The sequence below is a fragment of the Pseudonaja textilis genome, chromosome 2 (assembly GCF_049901715.1).
Source record: "Pseudonaja textilis isolate UNSWEBS1 chromosome 2, rPseTex1.2, whole genome shotgun sequence".
NCBI lineage: Eukaryota > Metazoa > Chordata > Lepidosauria > Squamata > Elapidae > Pseudonaja > Pseudonaja textilis.
In genome coordinates, this window is record NC_141991.1 from 136,385,405 (window position 1) to 136,402,467 (window position 17,063).

At 39.3% G+C, this 17,063-nt stretch overlaps 1 protein-coding gene across 2 annotated transcripts in view; it reads right to left on the bottom strand.

Moving 5' to 3' along the window:
* Positions 1 to 15,952, bottom strand: part of OS9 (OS9 endoplasmic reticulum lectin) — a 36,858-nt gene extending 20,906 nt beyond the window's left edge. For both annotated transcript variants that reach the window (XM_026713850.2, XM_026713847.2), the window contains exons 1-6: positions 15,754 to 15,952; positions 5,736 to 5,912; positions 4,556 to 4,619; positions 3,688 to 3,764; positions 1,350 to 1,448; positions 471 to 672 (exon numbers count right to left, since the gene is read on the bottom strand). In XM_026713850.2, coding sequence (XP_026569635.2) covers positions 471 to 672; positions 1,350 to 1,448; positions 3,688 to 3,764; positions 4,556 to 4,619; positions 5,736 to 5,912; positions 15,754 to 15,921 — 787 coding nt within the window. In that variant the 5' untranslated portion in view covers positions 15,922 to 15,952. The remainder of the gene's footprint in view (positions 1 to 470; positions 673 to 1,349; positions 1,449 to 3,687; positions 3,765 to 4,555; positions 4,620 to 5,735; positions 5,913 to 15,753) is intronic.
* Between the last annotated feature and the right edge of the window lie 1,111 nt (positions 15,953 to 17,063).

Below are 17,063 nucleotides of genomic sequence, written 5' to 3' on the forward strand. Positions count from 1 at the left end.
GAACCTAACTTAATGGTTACACTAAACCAATCTCCAAATCTGAATCATTAAATGACTTCACGGCTCAGATAAAATTTGTAACCTGTTCTCTGAACCGTGCTCTCGCTTCCCTATATTCCCTTCCCGTCATCCACAGAAAACGGGACAGAAGGACAATCTGTTTTTTTCACCTTTCAATCTGAGTGTAATGAATTGGAGTGGTCTATATCCCAATTTAGATACAGGGATATGGGAGGATGTAGGGAGTAGAATCTTCCAAGTCCTACACACCCATCCCACATAACTATCAAAAACAAGAAAAAAGATGATATAAGCCAGCACACATTTGTGCAAAAAGCTTCTACAGTCACTTTTTCACACTGAATTTGGGAACAATTTCAGGGAAACAATATATGAGGTCTTGAGTTTTCATCCTCTCTAAGGGAGATATGGAAGGGCTTTCTCCCTCTTTACTGACAGGGTTTACTTACATACTTGGGCCTTGACATATTCCACATATTCAGCAGGGCTGAGGGCTGGGTGACAACGGATGGACTGAGGGGTGGCTGTGGATGGCGGTCGCAGAAATGGGTGGTGGCAGATGCGGGTGGTATGGATTGTCAGCACATAGGAACAGGACTGGGGCTCATCAACACGGGCAATGTAGTCTCCCGAACCTTCCTCACACAAAAACTGGAATCAAGGTAAGGAAAAAAAAACAACCAATGATGCTATCTTATATGAGAGTTCAGCCCTTTGGGACGCTGTAGACTCCTGTCCTCTGTTCTATATGACTCTCACAGGCAGCATTTCTGTAGGGAATCAAGCATCAACATTTCCCATTCTATCCTGAGACTGCTTTCATGAATTGGGGAAAAGGGAAGGAAAGTTGGATTGTCTCATTTTGAAAATGGCAAGCAAGGAACTGAAATCCCTCCAAAAGAGTAAAATTCTGTGCTTGTTAGAATTGCAGCCTAGATCAACAACTAGTTTAGTTGGCCTATTCAATTCTCCCCCCCACTTCCCCCCGAAATGCAGAACTACAAATGAAAGAAGCATTCTAAGAAGGAAGGTAAGGCAACCACAGGATAAAAATAAGCCTTTCAGTCAAGCAAGCAATCAAGCACCTCTTTTGCCAACAGTGTGACTAGAGGTCTTTTTTTAGTGCTTCCCCTTGCAGGAAATGTGGAGGCAACAAATGAGCACAGTCTTATAGCTATCACTTGGGCAACTGAAGTTTCTCAAGTCTGCCCTACAGATACTGATATACACCTACATAAGAGGGAATATTGCTCTGTCAATATCAATATAGCTTTCTTCTCCCATAGCTTTCTGCCCAATTCCATACCCCGAGGTCCCTTTCTTCTTACCCTGACTTCAGCCTCCCTGGGCTTCCCATTCAGGTTACACTTGGATCCATTGACGTAGGTCTGACTGTGATATCGCTTCAACTTGTGTTGTTTGGATGCCTGCAGTTGGGATGAGAAACGAAATCAGAAAACTCTCAGGCCACATTTCTGGGTTCATAATTTAGAAGTTATTTGCTTCAAACTAACGGCATCCTCCCTCTCCCCTACACAGCTGTAAAATGTAAATTTATATATTTTTTCAAAAAGTTTTTTATTTTTATTTTTTTTAAAAACACAAATCCATCTTTCAGTTATACAGTGTACATATATCTTGTGCACACATTGATATTTGTATACATCTCTTACTAAGTTTACATTCATATTACAACCTATTCAACATTATATATCATTGAAACAATATCATTGAATTTCTTATTTTATTTTCCAACCATTTATAAAATAAATCCCAAATCATATCCCATTTCTTCTTTGTTCTTTAATTGCCAATGTTAACCTACTCATTTCTGCACATTCCAATATTTTCTGAATCACCTCCTCCTCCATCGGAACCTTTTCATTTTTCCAATTTTGAGCAAATACAATTCTAGATGCTGTTAATATATGTATAATTAAATAGGTTTTTCCTTTACTATAGTTCTTGGGTAAAATCCCCAATAGAAATATCTCAGGTTTTAAAACTATATGTTTTAGAATCTTTTCCAACCATGCATGCATTTTTGTCCAATATCTTTTAGCTTCTGTGCATGTCCACCAGGGGTGGGATTCAAATATTTTAACAACCGGCTCTGTGGGTGTGGCTTAGTTGGTGGGCGTGGCTTGGTCATCATGTTATTGGCTAGGTGTGGCCAACTCAATATCACTCATATTGAGGCACCCATCTTCTCGCCTGGCCTCTCATGACTGTGGGGATGCTGCAAGAGTCGTAAATGTGAAAAACCGTCATGAGTCACTTTTTTCAGTGCTATTGTAACTTTGAACGGTCACTTCACACAAGCAAAGTACCAGCAAAGGAGGAAAAAAAAAACTCCAGAGAAGTTCCTGAGACAGGAAGTCTAGTTCTGCCAGTTTCTGTAAGCAACACCAGAATGTTTCCTTCCTGCCTTCCTTACAGGATTAGGCCAGTAATTTCTTCCACCAACCAGTTCTCCAAACTGCTTAGATTGTTAACAACCGGGTCTAGCAAATAGGTGTGAACTGGTAGAATCCCACCCCTGATGTCCACCACATATGGTAATATGATCCAGGTATCTGATGACATTTCCAGCATTTCGCTGATTTGTCTTTAAACATCTTTGCCAGTCTTGCAAAATGTACATTTAGAGCCAGACTTATTTAGGGGGGGGGGTAGGAAAAAGAGGATACACCCCAAGAATTCTTGCAATTTTTCTCTAGAAAAACACAAGCGATTTTTCTTGTGGTCCCCTGGATATATGCAAGGGTAATTATCAATAAATACATGGTATGAAGGTCGGGGAGGGGAAGAACAGGATTACTGGGGATTCCTCATGGTACAACAAGTTAGAAGGCATACTGAGGCAATCCTTGGAGTAACACATCAAGACCTGAAGAGATCCCAACCCATTTTGTTACAGATCGTTCAGTGAAGGAGACCTTTGGCCCCAAACTCTCTCTATCATGAGGCAGTAGCCAATGAGAAACCCAACAACCCTCCTAGCCAGCAGTTCCACAGAAGAAAGAAAAATTAAACAAAGAACATATCTGGACTGCACAATCCACTCCCTACAAGAGGAAATTTCATTCCTTTATTTTGTATTATATATTTCTTGGTCTCCTTCCAAGATCACTAAAGGCTTTTTACAAAATAGAAACAATATAATTTAATATCAAACTATAAAATGCACCTTACATTTCACCAATTTTTAATTTTAAATTAGCTATTTGGAATAAAAATACTATTTAAAAAAAATAGTATGAAACAAGCTGTCCCATTTAAGTACACAGAGCATAATCGAGTTCATAAATTTACAGAACCAGTAAATTTTCACTAAGCTGGAAATAGTCACTTAGAATACTTGAATTTAACCCTTTGTTTCATTCAGAAACATACATAATAGAAATTCAGAGCATTTAATGGCTCCTAGACATGCTATACTTCTCTATAGTAGATTAGTCTTTGATACCAAGGCACTTAACATTAGCAGATAGGGAGAGAAAAGGACAACTAAGAAAAAGTGAAGTAAAATGTTTCTAACTTAATTCTAACACAGAATTTGGGAGACAGGAGATTTAATGTGTGTTTAAGCTCTAAATATTAATCTCAGGAATATCTTATCAAGATTATTCCGTGGGGGGTGCTAAAGGTGTTGAAAACACTCACCTTTGCTGTTTCATTGTCCCAATCAAATGCAGACTGGTAATACCCAAGATAAAGAATATCACCTTTGACTTCAGATTCTGGAAAATATAAGGGGAGTTTCGAGTCAGTAAGCAAAACTGAAAACTAGAATCTCAAGAGAGATTCCCCTACCCTATGTCTAATGATAGGCATGTTAGCTGCAGCAACAATACAAACAGTTTTGTAGTACCTTAAAAACTAATTATCTGTGTATGAGATTCTTGATTAAGAAACATAACATGAAATGAGAAGTTTCGTTTCTGCAACCTGAGGCAAAAAAGGAAAGCAAGCCAAACAGACTGTACAATTCCACCACTTCGTGTACATTGACTGTAAATTGGCAAACATTCAAATTGGGCCTTATCAGTTGTATAGATGTTATTAGGCTGCACCCAGCATCTTCCAAAAAAGATCCCAATCAATTGTTGCTTCCCCCTCACCCCACCCCCATTTCTAGAAGCCAAAAATCGACAACTACAGAATGCATGTTTCCAAACTTAAGCAAAAACATAGAGATTTCTCAACAGGTTTCGTTTTCCTAAAAGCATGAGTTTTTACTAAGAATGGAAGCTTGTTGTACTATTCAGTGAGATTTTAAGGTTCTAGAAAGTATGTAGCAGCAAAATTGTTTGCATATATTTTTATTCAAGCAAACTGAGTGAGTCCTGGATTTGATCAAACACCTCTGTGATTAAGACTCTAAGAAACATCTTGCCTTGTGAAGAGTCCTTGAAACCACACACCAGATTTTAATAATGAAACCTAACCGTTATGGATTTTAGATTTTTCAATCTGGACTAACACTCCCTTACACTTCAACCACAAATGCAATAAAGGAGAAGATCAGTACCTTCTATGTGGTATTGCTGGATGTGTTTCCCATAGCAGAATTCATATGTCCACCAGTCTTTAGTCTTAAGAGAAAAGGGAGAAAGTAAAGATCAAAATAATCGACTGAAATGAGAACCCCTACAATCAGAATTCACCTAAAAACAAAGGTCAGAAACCTGGCGCCTTCTTGATCGTTTCACTCCGACTTCCATAATACTCAGCCCCCAGTCAAGTTTAGGAAAAACTGTCCTAAACTATCAGCATTGCCGAATTCTGCAGTCAGAAAACTCTAGGCTATGTATAAAAAAAGGCAGTGAAAATAACGCACTGAATCTTGCTGAAAAATTTTAGACACTTGTAGAATTAAAAAAAATCAAGTCTACTTGGAATACGAGAAATGAAGTGATGCCAGTGCGTTTGGCCTTAGGATGCAACTGGCATATTCAACCCTCAACTGAATAATGGGTAAGGGTAGTGTTTTAAATAGGTAAATTCCAGCATCAGTTTATTTAAATGGTATGGTTTTTGGTGGCAAAAGTTCTCTAAGTGCTCTTTTTTTCAGGCACTATAGATGCAGGGAAATATTAAAAATATCACTTCTGTCTGTATCAAGCAAACCTCTTCGTTAGAAACAATTGTGGGGAAAAGATCTATCAATATGGCATAAATGAAGAAATAATTAGTTTCATATTAAGCTGTTTACTAAATAAGATGCCAGGGTCACATTTCCACAACATGCTTACCAAGGACAAATAGGCCGCATAAATTTCTATGTGTGAAGTCAGTTACTATTGGGTTTGGACATTGGAAAACAAATGTTATGGTTCCTGCACAGATTCACTGGGTGACTTCTGGCAAGTCACTTTTCATTTGAGCGTCTATTTCTCCATCCATATTTTTGTTTTTGTTTTTTTAAAAAGGGACATCAAGGATTCATTCCCAAAGACTTGGGGGAGATTAAGGAAATAAGAACTGTAAAAGCATTTCACATTACTATAATGTGATCAAGAACAATGACAGCTTTTACTAAACTGACCTTGTTTTCTGTGTTATTAGGATCAAGATTATCACTAATCTCCAGGAGAGATATGAGAAAGCCGATCCTTTGACAAAGCCCATCCAGTAAATGTTTTCCAAGTCTTTTGTTTCTGCCTAAGTTTCCCAACGCCCCCTTAATTTCAACCCCATCCTAAAGTTACTTTAATAAGGCAGGGAGCTGCTTCCATTGGTTTCAGCAGTTCTGAGATCCCAAGTCCAGTGTAACTCTGCGGATCCTCCTCTTTGTCTTGATGGATCTTCATTGCAGCAGCCGGTAGTCGGCACTCATACTTCTGCTTATATTTGGAAGAGATGGTTACTACATCGGTGGCCTTACTCTAAAGAGAAATAAAAAAGAGAGGTGGATAGAGTTAAGAATTAACTATCGATAAAAAGAGGATAAGGGTAGCAAGTGTCAAGGACACAGAAAGAATGGGACTCAGGGAGTGGAATTTTGTAATTTGGGCATTCTCAATCCCTTTAAAAGTTATGCCACAAATCTATGAAAAGCTAAATGTGAATCTGTTCCCTTTCGGTTATTTTTTCCCTCAGTGTATTTGTTTTCTGGGATCTTAAAAGCTGACGATTCTACTCATCTGCTTGCTCCTAGAAGTTCTGATATTATTTCTTTGGCAAGGGAAGACCCACTGTGAAAATTCAGGGGGGGGGGGGGTGGAGAGGGAGGGAAATAGACCTTGTCCTTTCCAAATTCTGTGGCAAAAGCTCCAGAAAAATTACATCTAATGGACCACTAGGCTCAAATAGCAGCACTAAGCTATTTCTTTCCGTCAGTTTTCATTTCATAAAATTAAAGAATGTACACACTGAATGCGGTTTGTCTATCAGATTGCAGACTGAGGACTCAAACATGCAATCCACATCCAGACAAACCAGGTAATGGACAGTTAGCACCACCCATTGTTAAAATAAAACAAGTTGGATTACATTAGGAAAAGCAAAGGTAAAGAACAGAAGCTTCCATTTCCCCCCAAGTAATCTCTAAGGAAATCTGGAAAATATGAAGTTGACACAATCCAGGAACCCTCAATTTTGCTTCAGGAAGTCCTGTAGAAATATGTTTATGTATTGCTAAGCCAAAATATTGGGCTACGTTTGACTGGTTTTCTATGTTGTGCTAAATCTCATTTTCTATATCCCACATATGTTAGGGAATTCTTTTTATTAATATTTCAAACTGGTTTCTGGAAAACATATTTTCCGTGGTAGGGTTTGTAATTAATGCAACTCTCATTATGGAACACACCTGTATCAACTTATGAACTGTCTGGAGGACTGGATTTTCTCTTATATCAAATTACCTGTAGTATAATCATGATTTAGATAGGTCTGTAATGTATCTTTTTCACTATCGAATGTTTCCATGTTTAATATTTAAAATTAAGAAAGCTTTGAGAGCCCTATTTCTCACACCCACCGTGGATCTACAGAGTGGATGCCAGGTGAGACACTCCTTGCAAGACAGATGATATAGCGACAGCAATCATGAAGCCATTACTCCTAAACAGTGGAGATGATGGCAGGGTGTGAAAGTCTCTGGGAGAGATGATTGGAGACTTCCAGCATTTAGCCTCTGAGCTTAGCTATTCTGCTACAGTACATTTTTAAAAAGTGTTATGCTATCTTCTTTGCATAGGTTTTTACACAATGCTGTAAATCAGTTTCCAGCATTCCAATTTATCAAATAAATTAGGCTGGGAAAAGACTCCCAGGCACTTTCTCAATGAATAAGTACTGCAAGAGTTAATTATCACCATAATTTTGAAACCTCAATTTATACTAGCTTGATGATTAAACCAATATATAAGTTATGGGATTCTAACTGCAACTTTGGAACCTCCCAGCTTTTATATAAACTAAATTGAGTGCCTGTACAATATATGTACTAAGACATAGTTAGCAATAGCAATAGCACTTAGACCAGTGGTGGCTAACCTTTTTGGGCTCCCGTGCCGAAAATTGTGTGCGTGTTTGCGCGTGCGTGCCAGCACCCAGAAGGCAATGCGCATGGGGCCCCCCACAGCCTCTGTGCATGCGCGCGCGATCCCACCATGCACTCTCTGTGCATGCGCACATGATCCTGTGTGTGGCGCGCAGCTCTGCACATGCGCATGAGACCCCCACATGCCCCACGCATATATGCGCATGCATCTCCTATGTACCCCATGCATGTGTGCCAGATACCCAACAATCAGCTGTCAGGCAGGCAACAGGCGTGCATGCACAGTGGGGTTCTTCTGGGAGACCTCTTGCATGCCGGCAGAAGTGGCTCTGTGTGCCACTTCCAGCACGTGTGCCATAGGTTCGCCAACACAGATGTAGACTATACTTCACAGTGCTTTACAGGCCTCTCTAAGTGGTTTACAGAATCAGCCTATTGCCCCCCAAAAATCTGGATCCTCATTTTACCGATCTCGGAAGGATGGAAGGTTGAGTCAACCTTGAAATGGTGAGAATCAAACTGCTGAACTGCTGGCAGCTGGCAGTCAGCAGAATTAGCCTGCAATATTGCATTCCAACCACTGCGCTACCATGACTCTTTTAGCTCAAACTATTGCTGAAGGAAAGAAAATTGCAAGTTATAGGATCAAGCTACGGGTAGTCCCCGATTTATAACCACAATAGGGCAAATTTTGAAACAAGAGAATCTCTTCAAACCTAGTTTCCCTAATCTCTTTTCATAACGCTTCAAGTTATATAATCAAGTATGCATCAACAGACCCAAGTTTAATACATGCCCTCTCTGTGCAGCACTATGAAGCAAAATATTTAAACATAATATTGAGTTAAATGTTGTCAGGTAAGTCCACGTTAATCCCTCACCAAATGTTCTGCCCACAACTTCCTCAAAACTGGATCAAGGAGGAAGCAAGGAATCCACTCTTTCGTATCCAAAATATTAGGAGAATGAAGGGAAGAAAGGAAGACTGGACTCTGAGCACCCTGCCCTAATTAGTTTGCTTAACACTTAAAAAAAACACCTGCAAGAAGTTTCATGTTTATCACCATATTCTGTGCATTAGAGAATAACTTTATTATTTTAAATATACACTAATTGACAAAGATTAAAATGAAATTTTGTGACATAAAGCTCTCAAAGGGTCACCTGATCCCCGGTCCAATCATGTCTAAGTCTAGGGAATGGTGCTCATCTCCGTTTCTTGGCCAAGGGAGCCAGCATTGTCCAAAGACATTTTCCGTGGTCATGGGACCAGCATGTGAAAGGCGCACAGAACACTGTAATCTTCCCACCAAAGTGGTACCTATTAATCTACTTGCATTGGCATACTTTCAAACTATTAGGAGGGGCAGGAGCTGGGGTGAGTAATGGCAGCTCACCCCATTGTGCGGCACTCTGGTGTCAATCCAGGCTGACAGCTTTCCAGCTGACAAGCTCAGCATCTTTAACCACTGAACCATTGCGTCCCCTCTTAATTAACAAACTGCTGTTTTAATTAACAAATTGCTGTTTAATTAATAGCAATTAATAAAATAATATTTTGTTGTTAATATAACACCAGCATCTTAAAGGAACAATAATTTAGCTCGCTGATATTCCTCTTAGCCTTCAATTCTAGACAGTGGTGGTGCAGTGGTTAGACTGCAGTACTGCAGGCTACTTTGACTGATTGCTGGCTGCCTGCAATTTGGCAGTTCAAATCTCACCAGGCTCAAGATTAACTCAGCCTTCCATCCTTCCGAGGTGGGTAAAATGAGGACTCAAATTGTTTTATTAAGTTATTTTGTGATATCTGCAGAAAACTTCACTTATGTGAAATATCAGAAGCAAAACAAATTCAGAATAGCTTTTATATTTCTACAATTTCATTTCAAAGCTTGCCTCATACACTTTAGGATCCCTAATAAGAGTCCAAAGAACTGAAAAATAAACTCTCTTCCTCCATAAAAGACAGCAAGTCTGTTAGATTCAGTTATTTTCACAGGGAATTACAGGCAGTCTTCGATTTACTACCACAACTGAGACCTGAGCTTCCATCTCTAAGCAATATGTTTGTCAGGTGAGTCATGCCCAATTTTACAACCTTTTTTTTTTGTCATGGTCATTAAATAAATCATGCAGACATTTAAGTGAATCCAGGTTCCCCATTGACTGCTCTCCAGAGGCACCCTGGGAAGGTCGCAAATGGCGATCACATGACCCTGAGATGCTGCAACCGTTGTAAATAGATGCCAGTTGTTAAGCATCCAAATTTTGATCACATGACCGTGGGGAGGCTGCGACAGTTGTAAGTGCAAGGACTGGTCATATGTCACTTTTTCAGTGCCATGGTAACTTCAAATGGTGGTTAAATGGATGGTTGTGAGGACTGCCTGTATATCTCCCCACTTTGCTCCATCTGCAGCAGCACATGGCAAGGGAATACAGGTAGTCCTCGACTTACAACCATAACCGAGCCCAACATTTTTGTGGCGAAGTGAAACATTTGTAAAGTGAATTTTGCCCTATTTTGCAACCTTTTGTGCCACATTTGTTAAGGGAATCACTGCAGCTGTTAAGTTAGTAACACAGTTATTAAATAAATCTGGTTTCTCCATTGACTTTGCTTGTAGGAAGGTAACAAAATGCAACCATATAATCCCAGGACGGTGCAACTGTCATAAATAAAGAGTCGGTTGCCAAGCATCCAAATTTTGATCACGTGACGATGGGGATACTGCAATGCTCATAAGTGTGAAAAACGGTCAAAAGTCACTTTTTCAGTGCCGTTGTAACTTTTGAATGGTCACTAAATGAACTGCTGATAAATCAAGGACTACCTGTATTGCTGAGGGCGGAAACACTGTTTTGGAGGCATCACTCAGGATTTTTCTAAAAAACCCCAAACCCTGACAACCCTTCTAACAGCTCCTGCTCACTGAGGCCACAGGCCTCCTATCAGCTGAAAAATGAGCAGCTGTTTGAGGCCTGCTTCCAAGGAACTGCCTGCAAAATAAAACTTTGACTCCCTTCTTTCAACAAAAAGACAGCAAAGATGCTTGTATATCGCAGCCCACACCTGTTTCCCAGATAACAAAGAGGATTTATAAAATATTTCTGCCTGATTGCTCAGGAAAAAACAAAAAAGAAAGCCGCCAACCCATGCATACCGAAATGTAGAGAGAAAAAATCTCACAAGGCAAATTGTTATTCGTACACCTGCATTAAGTTGGCAGGATTTACATCTTGGAGGAGCCTTTTAGTTTTTGATGCACCACTAATTTGAATGGCTGCCAGCATGCCATTGCTTTTCAGAACACAACTTATGCAGCGTCCCAAGGGTCATCATTTAGCATAGTAAACACACAGCAATTCCAAACATCCCAGAAGGCCCTAACAACAAGTCAACAGTGTCTGTGAGTTAGTTAATTAACATTTTCCTTTCAGAACGTCCCCTGAAACAATACTGAGAATTGCTATAGGCGCCCATTGCAATTTAGCACTTCAGAGTCAAAGAAAAAAATATGCCACAGATTGCGGGGGAGGGGAGTGGAAGGAGAGGGATCTCTCACATAGTACATGCTGTCAAATCCTTAAAGCCAAACATACAGTAAAACAATTCTGGGGAAAAAAATGCCACAACTTTAAAGTTACTGCCAATAAGTGAGGCTTACACAAGTGTCCTGTTTAATTTTTTAAAAAAAAATTTTTTTGCTTTGAAACTGAAGTACCACACAGCCTAATATTTATGGAAAATAGCTGTAATAAATAAATCCTATTAGTCAGAAATTTTACCAAATGATTCAGGATCACAATGACAAAAATTTAAAATTCTCTGAAGATTCTTGTCTCTTTATGCAACTACTTTAATAATCAGTAACCACAGTAGGGACGTGGTGGTTCAGTGGCTAAGATGCTGAGCTTCTCGATCAGAAAGGTTGGCAGTTTGGTGGTTCGAATCCCTAGCACCGCACAACAGAGTCAACTCCTGTTACTTGTCCCCGCTTCTGCCAACCTAGCAGTTCAAAAGCATGTAAAAATGCAAGTAGAAAAATAGGGACCACTTTGATGGGAAGGTAACAGCGTTCTATGCGCTTTCGGCATTTAATTGTACTGGCAACATGACCACGGAATTGTCTTCGGACAGCGCTGGCTCTTCGGCTTTGTAACAAAGATGAGCACCGCCCCCTAAAGCTGGAAACAATTAGCACATATGTGCAAGGGGAACATTTACCTTTATCACAGTAAACCTCACAGCCTGTATATTAAATGGCACCTGTTACCACAAGCATCTCTCTATCTACAATACCATTAGGAATAAACTACTAGGATCACTATAGCATTAGGAAAACCAATTCACAAAATAAGCAGATGTTTATTAAAATAAGTGTCAGATATCAAAGAAGAGCACCAAATCTTCCAGTTCTCTTTTATGGTGTTGGGGGACTACTTTAGCAGACATATCGCCTTTCACCGATTATGAAAATATCTGAAAAACACCTGTGCTGAAAAACACCTGTATTGTAAACAAAAGATCCATACTCATTGCTTATTGACATAAGAATGTAATCTAAACCTCACTAGGGTGGTTTGGCTAAGGCAAAATCTGATGGACATAATAATAGTGGAAGAGGGAATAAAAATAATAAAACATTTAAAATGTACAGCAAGCAAATTAAAGCAAGTTTGGGAGGATGGGAGTTTCCAATTCCATGGCTGAGTTTCTGAATACTTGGTTTCCCAGGAAACATTATCCTTCAAACAGCAGCAGATTGACATTTACAAATGCACTAACTGACAAAACTGGATTGTAAAGTTGCCTACTTCCATGATTCTTAATTAAAGTACTGCACGGAAGATGCCAACAGCTAGGTTGCAATCAGTTCAGGAAAACATCTGTGCCAGCACAGCAGAAAGAATCACACATTTCATTCAAAATTTACTGGCCATTTTATTTTATCCTTTCTTTCCCCAAAATCCCAAAACCAGATTGGCCCCCTAATTCCAGCCATCTGAAGTTGTTTAGTTTACCTTACCCCAATCAAGTATTTCCAAATGGTCTGTAAATAACCCCCCCTCCCCCAACATCCTTGGTCAATGGTCATGGATGATGGGAGCTGTAGTTTAGGTAGCAGGTCGCCACATTTCTTGTAAGTAAAGCAGAACAGGCAGTGTGTGTGTGTGTGTGTGTGTGTGTATGTCATAAAGCATATTTCTTCAGGGATAATATGGTAGAAGCATTGAAGCAAGTAGAGAACAAGGATTCTTTTTAATGCCCTTCTTGTCGTTCTCTTTCCTCTCTCACAAGCAGTAAGCTAAGCCTGATAGAACCGTATTGCTTAGCAAAACTCTGAATTTGCTAAGGGCATTTGAAACAAAGCTGACCAATATAGGTAGCCCAGAGTGGTAGGTGGCCCAGCCTGGATATAAAGTAAGAAATGACCATTAGAACCATTATTACAAGCTATATGCCTTCTCCTAGAGTAAGACAACAAATCAAGAAGCAAGCTAGTATAGAAGCCACTTGGTTTCAACAAGTTTAAGGCAACCCTTTTCTAAATTACAAAGGAAATAAATGGCAAGAGTGCTCAAGCTACCTCTAGTAATAAATCGATTTCTTGTGGATTCTGTACAGCACAGATGGTGCAATCCTCAGGTATGATGATGCAACTCTTGCCAGAGTAGTAAACATAAACCCATTGTGACACATTGCTTAAGTAAGCAACTATTTCCCATAAGGGCAAGGTTACATACTATAAGCAGCAAAGAGAGCACCAAAAGAGTTGATAAGGGCCTGAAATGGCCACTGTTAGCACCTGACAGTGCTTAATAAGTATAAGAATGGCTTAAAAAGTCTCAAAAACAAAGCATTAACAAGATCCTGGCAGTTTATGCAGGTACTGGAGGAAAACATGTATAAACATACCCATTCCAAGGAGAAGGCACCATCATATTAAAACAGGACTGTATTTTAAAACTGCCTAAATAAACCCATCAAGTGACTTATTTGTGTGCTGTTGCCGTGGGAGAGGAGTTTTTTTTTAAATTTTGTTTCTATATTGTGTTTTTATTGTTTGTAAGCCACCTGAAGTCTCTATATAGGTGGCTATATACATTTTCTAAATAAATACAAATAAAAGTACTGTATTACCTTACTAATATTCCCTATTTGGGCTAATTATAGATAATTCAAATAACAACTCAAGAGTCGCTTGTTGTGTACCCTTAATATTAAGCAAAGCTGAAACTATTTTAAAATGATATTATTATTCTCTTCAATACTTTGGTACATTCCTTCAATTGTTTATTCACTATATATCTTAGTTATTGCTTTAAGCACAAAAATGTCTAATCCAATGCATTGTTTAATTCTCTTTAAAACAGAGATCATGATTTGAGTTAGATATATCCATTTAATGGATATGCTTTAGACAACCTTTTTTAAAATAAAATTTTAATTACATTCTAATTTAATCTACTGTAAATCCAAGGATATTGAATGTCCAGACATTATACTCCTTATATACACGCTTATAAATATTTGCTAAAAGAATTTTAACCAATTTTTTCATTTTAACTTAATACTTAATTTTAACTTAATACTTTTTTCTAATCCAACAATGAACCAAATACTCAAAAGCATGGTTTAAATACCTGTTTAGAATAAGTTTGATCCAGCAATTGTCCCTCTCCCCTTTATAATATGAGAGGCTGTTAAGAATATTATAAGTATATAGGAATTACTTCTATCTCCCCTATCCTGTAAGTGGCCCAGTGGGAATATTATTTATTGTGAGAAAATAAATTGCAGGAACACCAGCCATGTCATTATCATTTCTGGAACATATTATTGGATAGACTCTGACTCTATAAATAACTAACTATATATTACAGATGCAACAGTTTTTAGAAGCACTTATTTACCAATGTATCAGTGTCTATATTTTTAGGAAACTCTATAAGTTCCATTATATCCTGATAGTGCTATATAATCAGAATAATTTTCACAATGAAAAGTGAGTGACCTTTACACAGCAATATCTCAGATTATAACTTTTTATATTCCACATCTGAAAACAAAAATCTTAGCATGTAACATTTTGTATAGCGCCTGTTTCTAAAATTAAGGATTACATTACTCCATATCATATTTCCATCATGAGAATATTCTACCCAATCTTAACGAGGTAGTGCGTGATTCTAAAACTGGAAATAACCCACTTCAGCCTTATTTCAGCCCCAATTACTTTATCTGTGACTGTGACACACTATGAATGTCAAAGTTGGACTTCAAAGAAAATAGAATTTTTTTTTTAAACTTTGGTGTTGGAGAAGCCTCCTGATACTATAAACAGCTAAGACAACAGTGGATCTCACCTGAGGCACAAATGATACTCAAATTATCCTAACATGAATGCATTGTGGAAAAAGCTAGGAAAAATGAAGAGGATGACAAACAGTAATGCAGATGGACTCAGTTACAATGGCAATGATTGCACCATTGGAGACTTGCAATAACAGGTTAGAGATAGAGATTGTCATCTCTATTCTCTCTATGTGGTCAGCTGGGCGTCAAAAGTGACTTGATGGCACAAAAACCAATCCATTCAAACAGGTTTGAATTTGAGAGGTTTTCTGCACATAAAGGATATTCTGAACAACACACGGACCTGAAATCAAGAATTTAAAATAACTAAATACCCCTTAAAACGGTTTGAGGACTTTTACAAAAGCAACAGGGTGGTGGTGATAGCAATAGCATATTTCAGAGAAGAAATTACAGATCGCTAACAAATGGCACCACCACATAAAAGTTCACAATTTCCCTTGTTTTGCACGGATTGCAATGCTCTGGACCCAGTTAAACATTCCAGGTTTCTCCCTCTCTTTCATTCCTACATAGAGACATTTCCTGATCTTGGAAAGAAACACCCCACAGACTCAAATTTGCCTTCTGAACAACAACAAAAAAAAGGTGGCAGGTTGGGTCCTTTCGAGCCAGCTAGTTACAAAACCGCATTTTCTCTTCCGCAAAAGGTTAGGGTTTCCGTGAAGTCCAGAGGATCCGGCGGCACAAGGGCCGAAGCCACAACACGCACGTCACAAGGTTTTTTTTTCTTTGGGTTTCGCTTAACGACCACTTTAGATACCTGACATTCCGCCGGCTTCCGCTTTCCAACCACCCTCCACCCCACCCCCAATTCGGCTCCAAATCGCTTTACCTGCCCCGCCATCACAGGCTCCGCTCCGATCTCGATGCCGTATTTCAGCTCGCTGAGCTCGTGCAGGTTCAAGGTGCCAAAGGACTCGCCCTGCTCCAGCACTGAAAACGCCGCAAAGAGCACAAAAAGGACGCAGGAGGCCGACAACCGAGGCACCGCTGCCGCCATCTTGCTCTCACGGCTCAGACCAGCCCTGAGTGACAGCGGCTTCGGTGACTCCTTCCGCCCGTTCTTTGGAACGCCATCCATCAATTCCCAGGTTCTGGGAGATGTCAGTTATGCCATGAGGGTTTCCTATTGGCCGTGGTAAGGGAAGTGCCTACGACGGGGTGGGTCTTGAAAAAAATAACCCTAGAAAAACTGGATTGGGTCGATCCCCAAACCAATCACGTTGGCGAGCGGCAGTACACGCTGCGGTTGAAAGCATCTGTTGAGTAACAATTGGCCAAAGTAAAGTCATCGTAGCAACCAATCAGGACGACGAGCGCTTCAGTCTCGGAAGAGCGCAAGTGTCCGGTCTTATTTTATTTGAAAAATCCTGAATTTGTGCTGTGCAACTTCTTAGTATCTGGCAGATGTTACAGGATAATAAAAACAAGGACAAATAGGTGGAAAAACAGCTTCTATCCCAGGGCAATAACTCTATTGAATTCTACGGTATAGTGCAATGTTAATGCAATATCAGGGGTTTTCAATTCAATGTATAGAATGTGAAGGATGTGTGTTTGTGTTTATATTCATAGTCATAATGTACACAGAGGATGGTATTTAATTTCGTACCAGGTGCAATGACAATAAAGTAAACTAAACAAAGCTTATGTAAGAATCACGGCCATGAATATATTTATGCGATGAAATTATTGACGAATGTATCTTTTCTTTTTATGTACACTGAGAGCATGTGCACCAAAACAAATTCCTTGTGTGTCTAATCACACTTGGCCAGTAAAGCATCCATCCATTCATTCATTCATTCATTTGGACAATTTCATCACACAGTGTAGGGCAAGAATACCCGCTAGTAATTAATCTGCATTATTTAAATTTGAACAAAAACTAATGTGCTGGCTGTTAGTAGCAAGGATGTTGCAAGGATGCCAGACCACCTAAACAGCTCCTCTATGATGAGCCATCTCAAGGAAAGCAATCGCACGGAGTGGGGTTGCAAAGGAAGTGATACAAAGACACACTGAAAGCCTTTCTTAAGTCCCTGGATATTGACACCATTCCCTAGGAAATTCTGACACAAGAGCAATTGACATGAGGCACGATGATCCACCAAGGCTGCCAGACATTTGAAGACAGAAGGA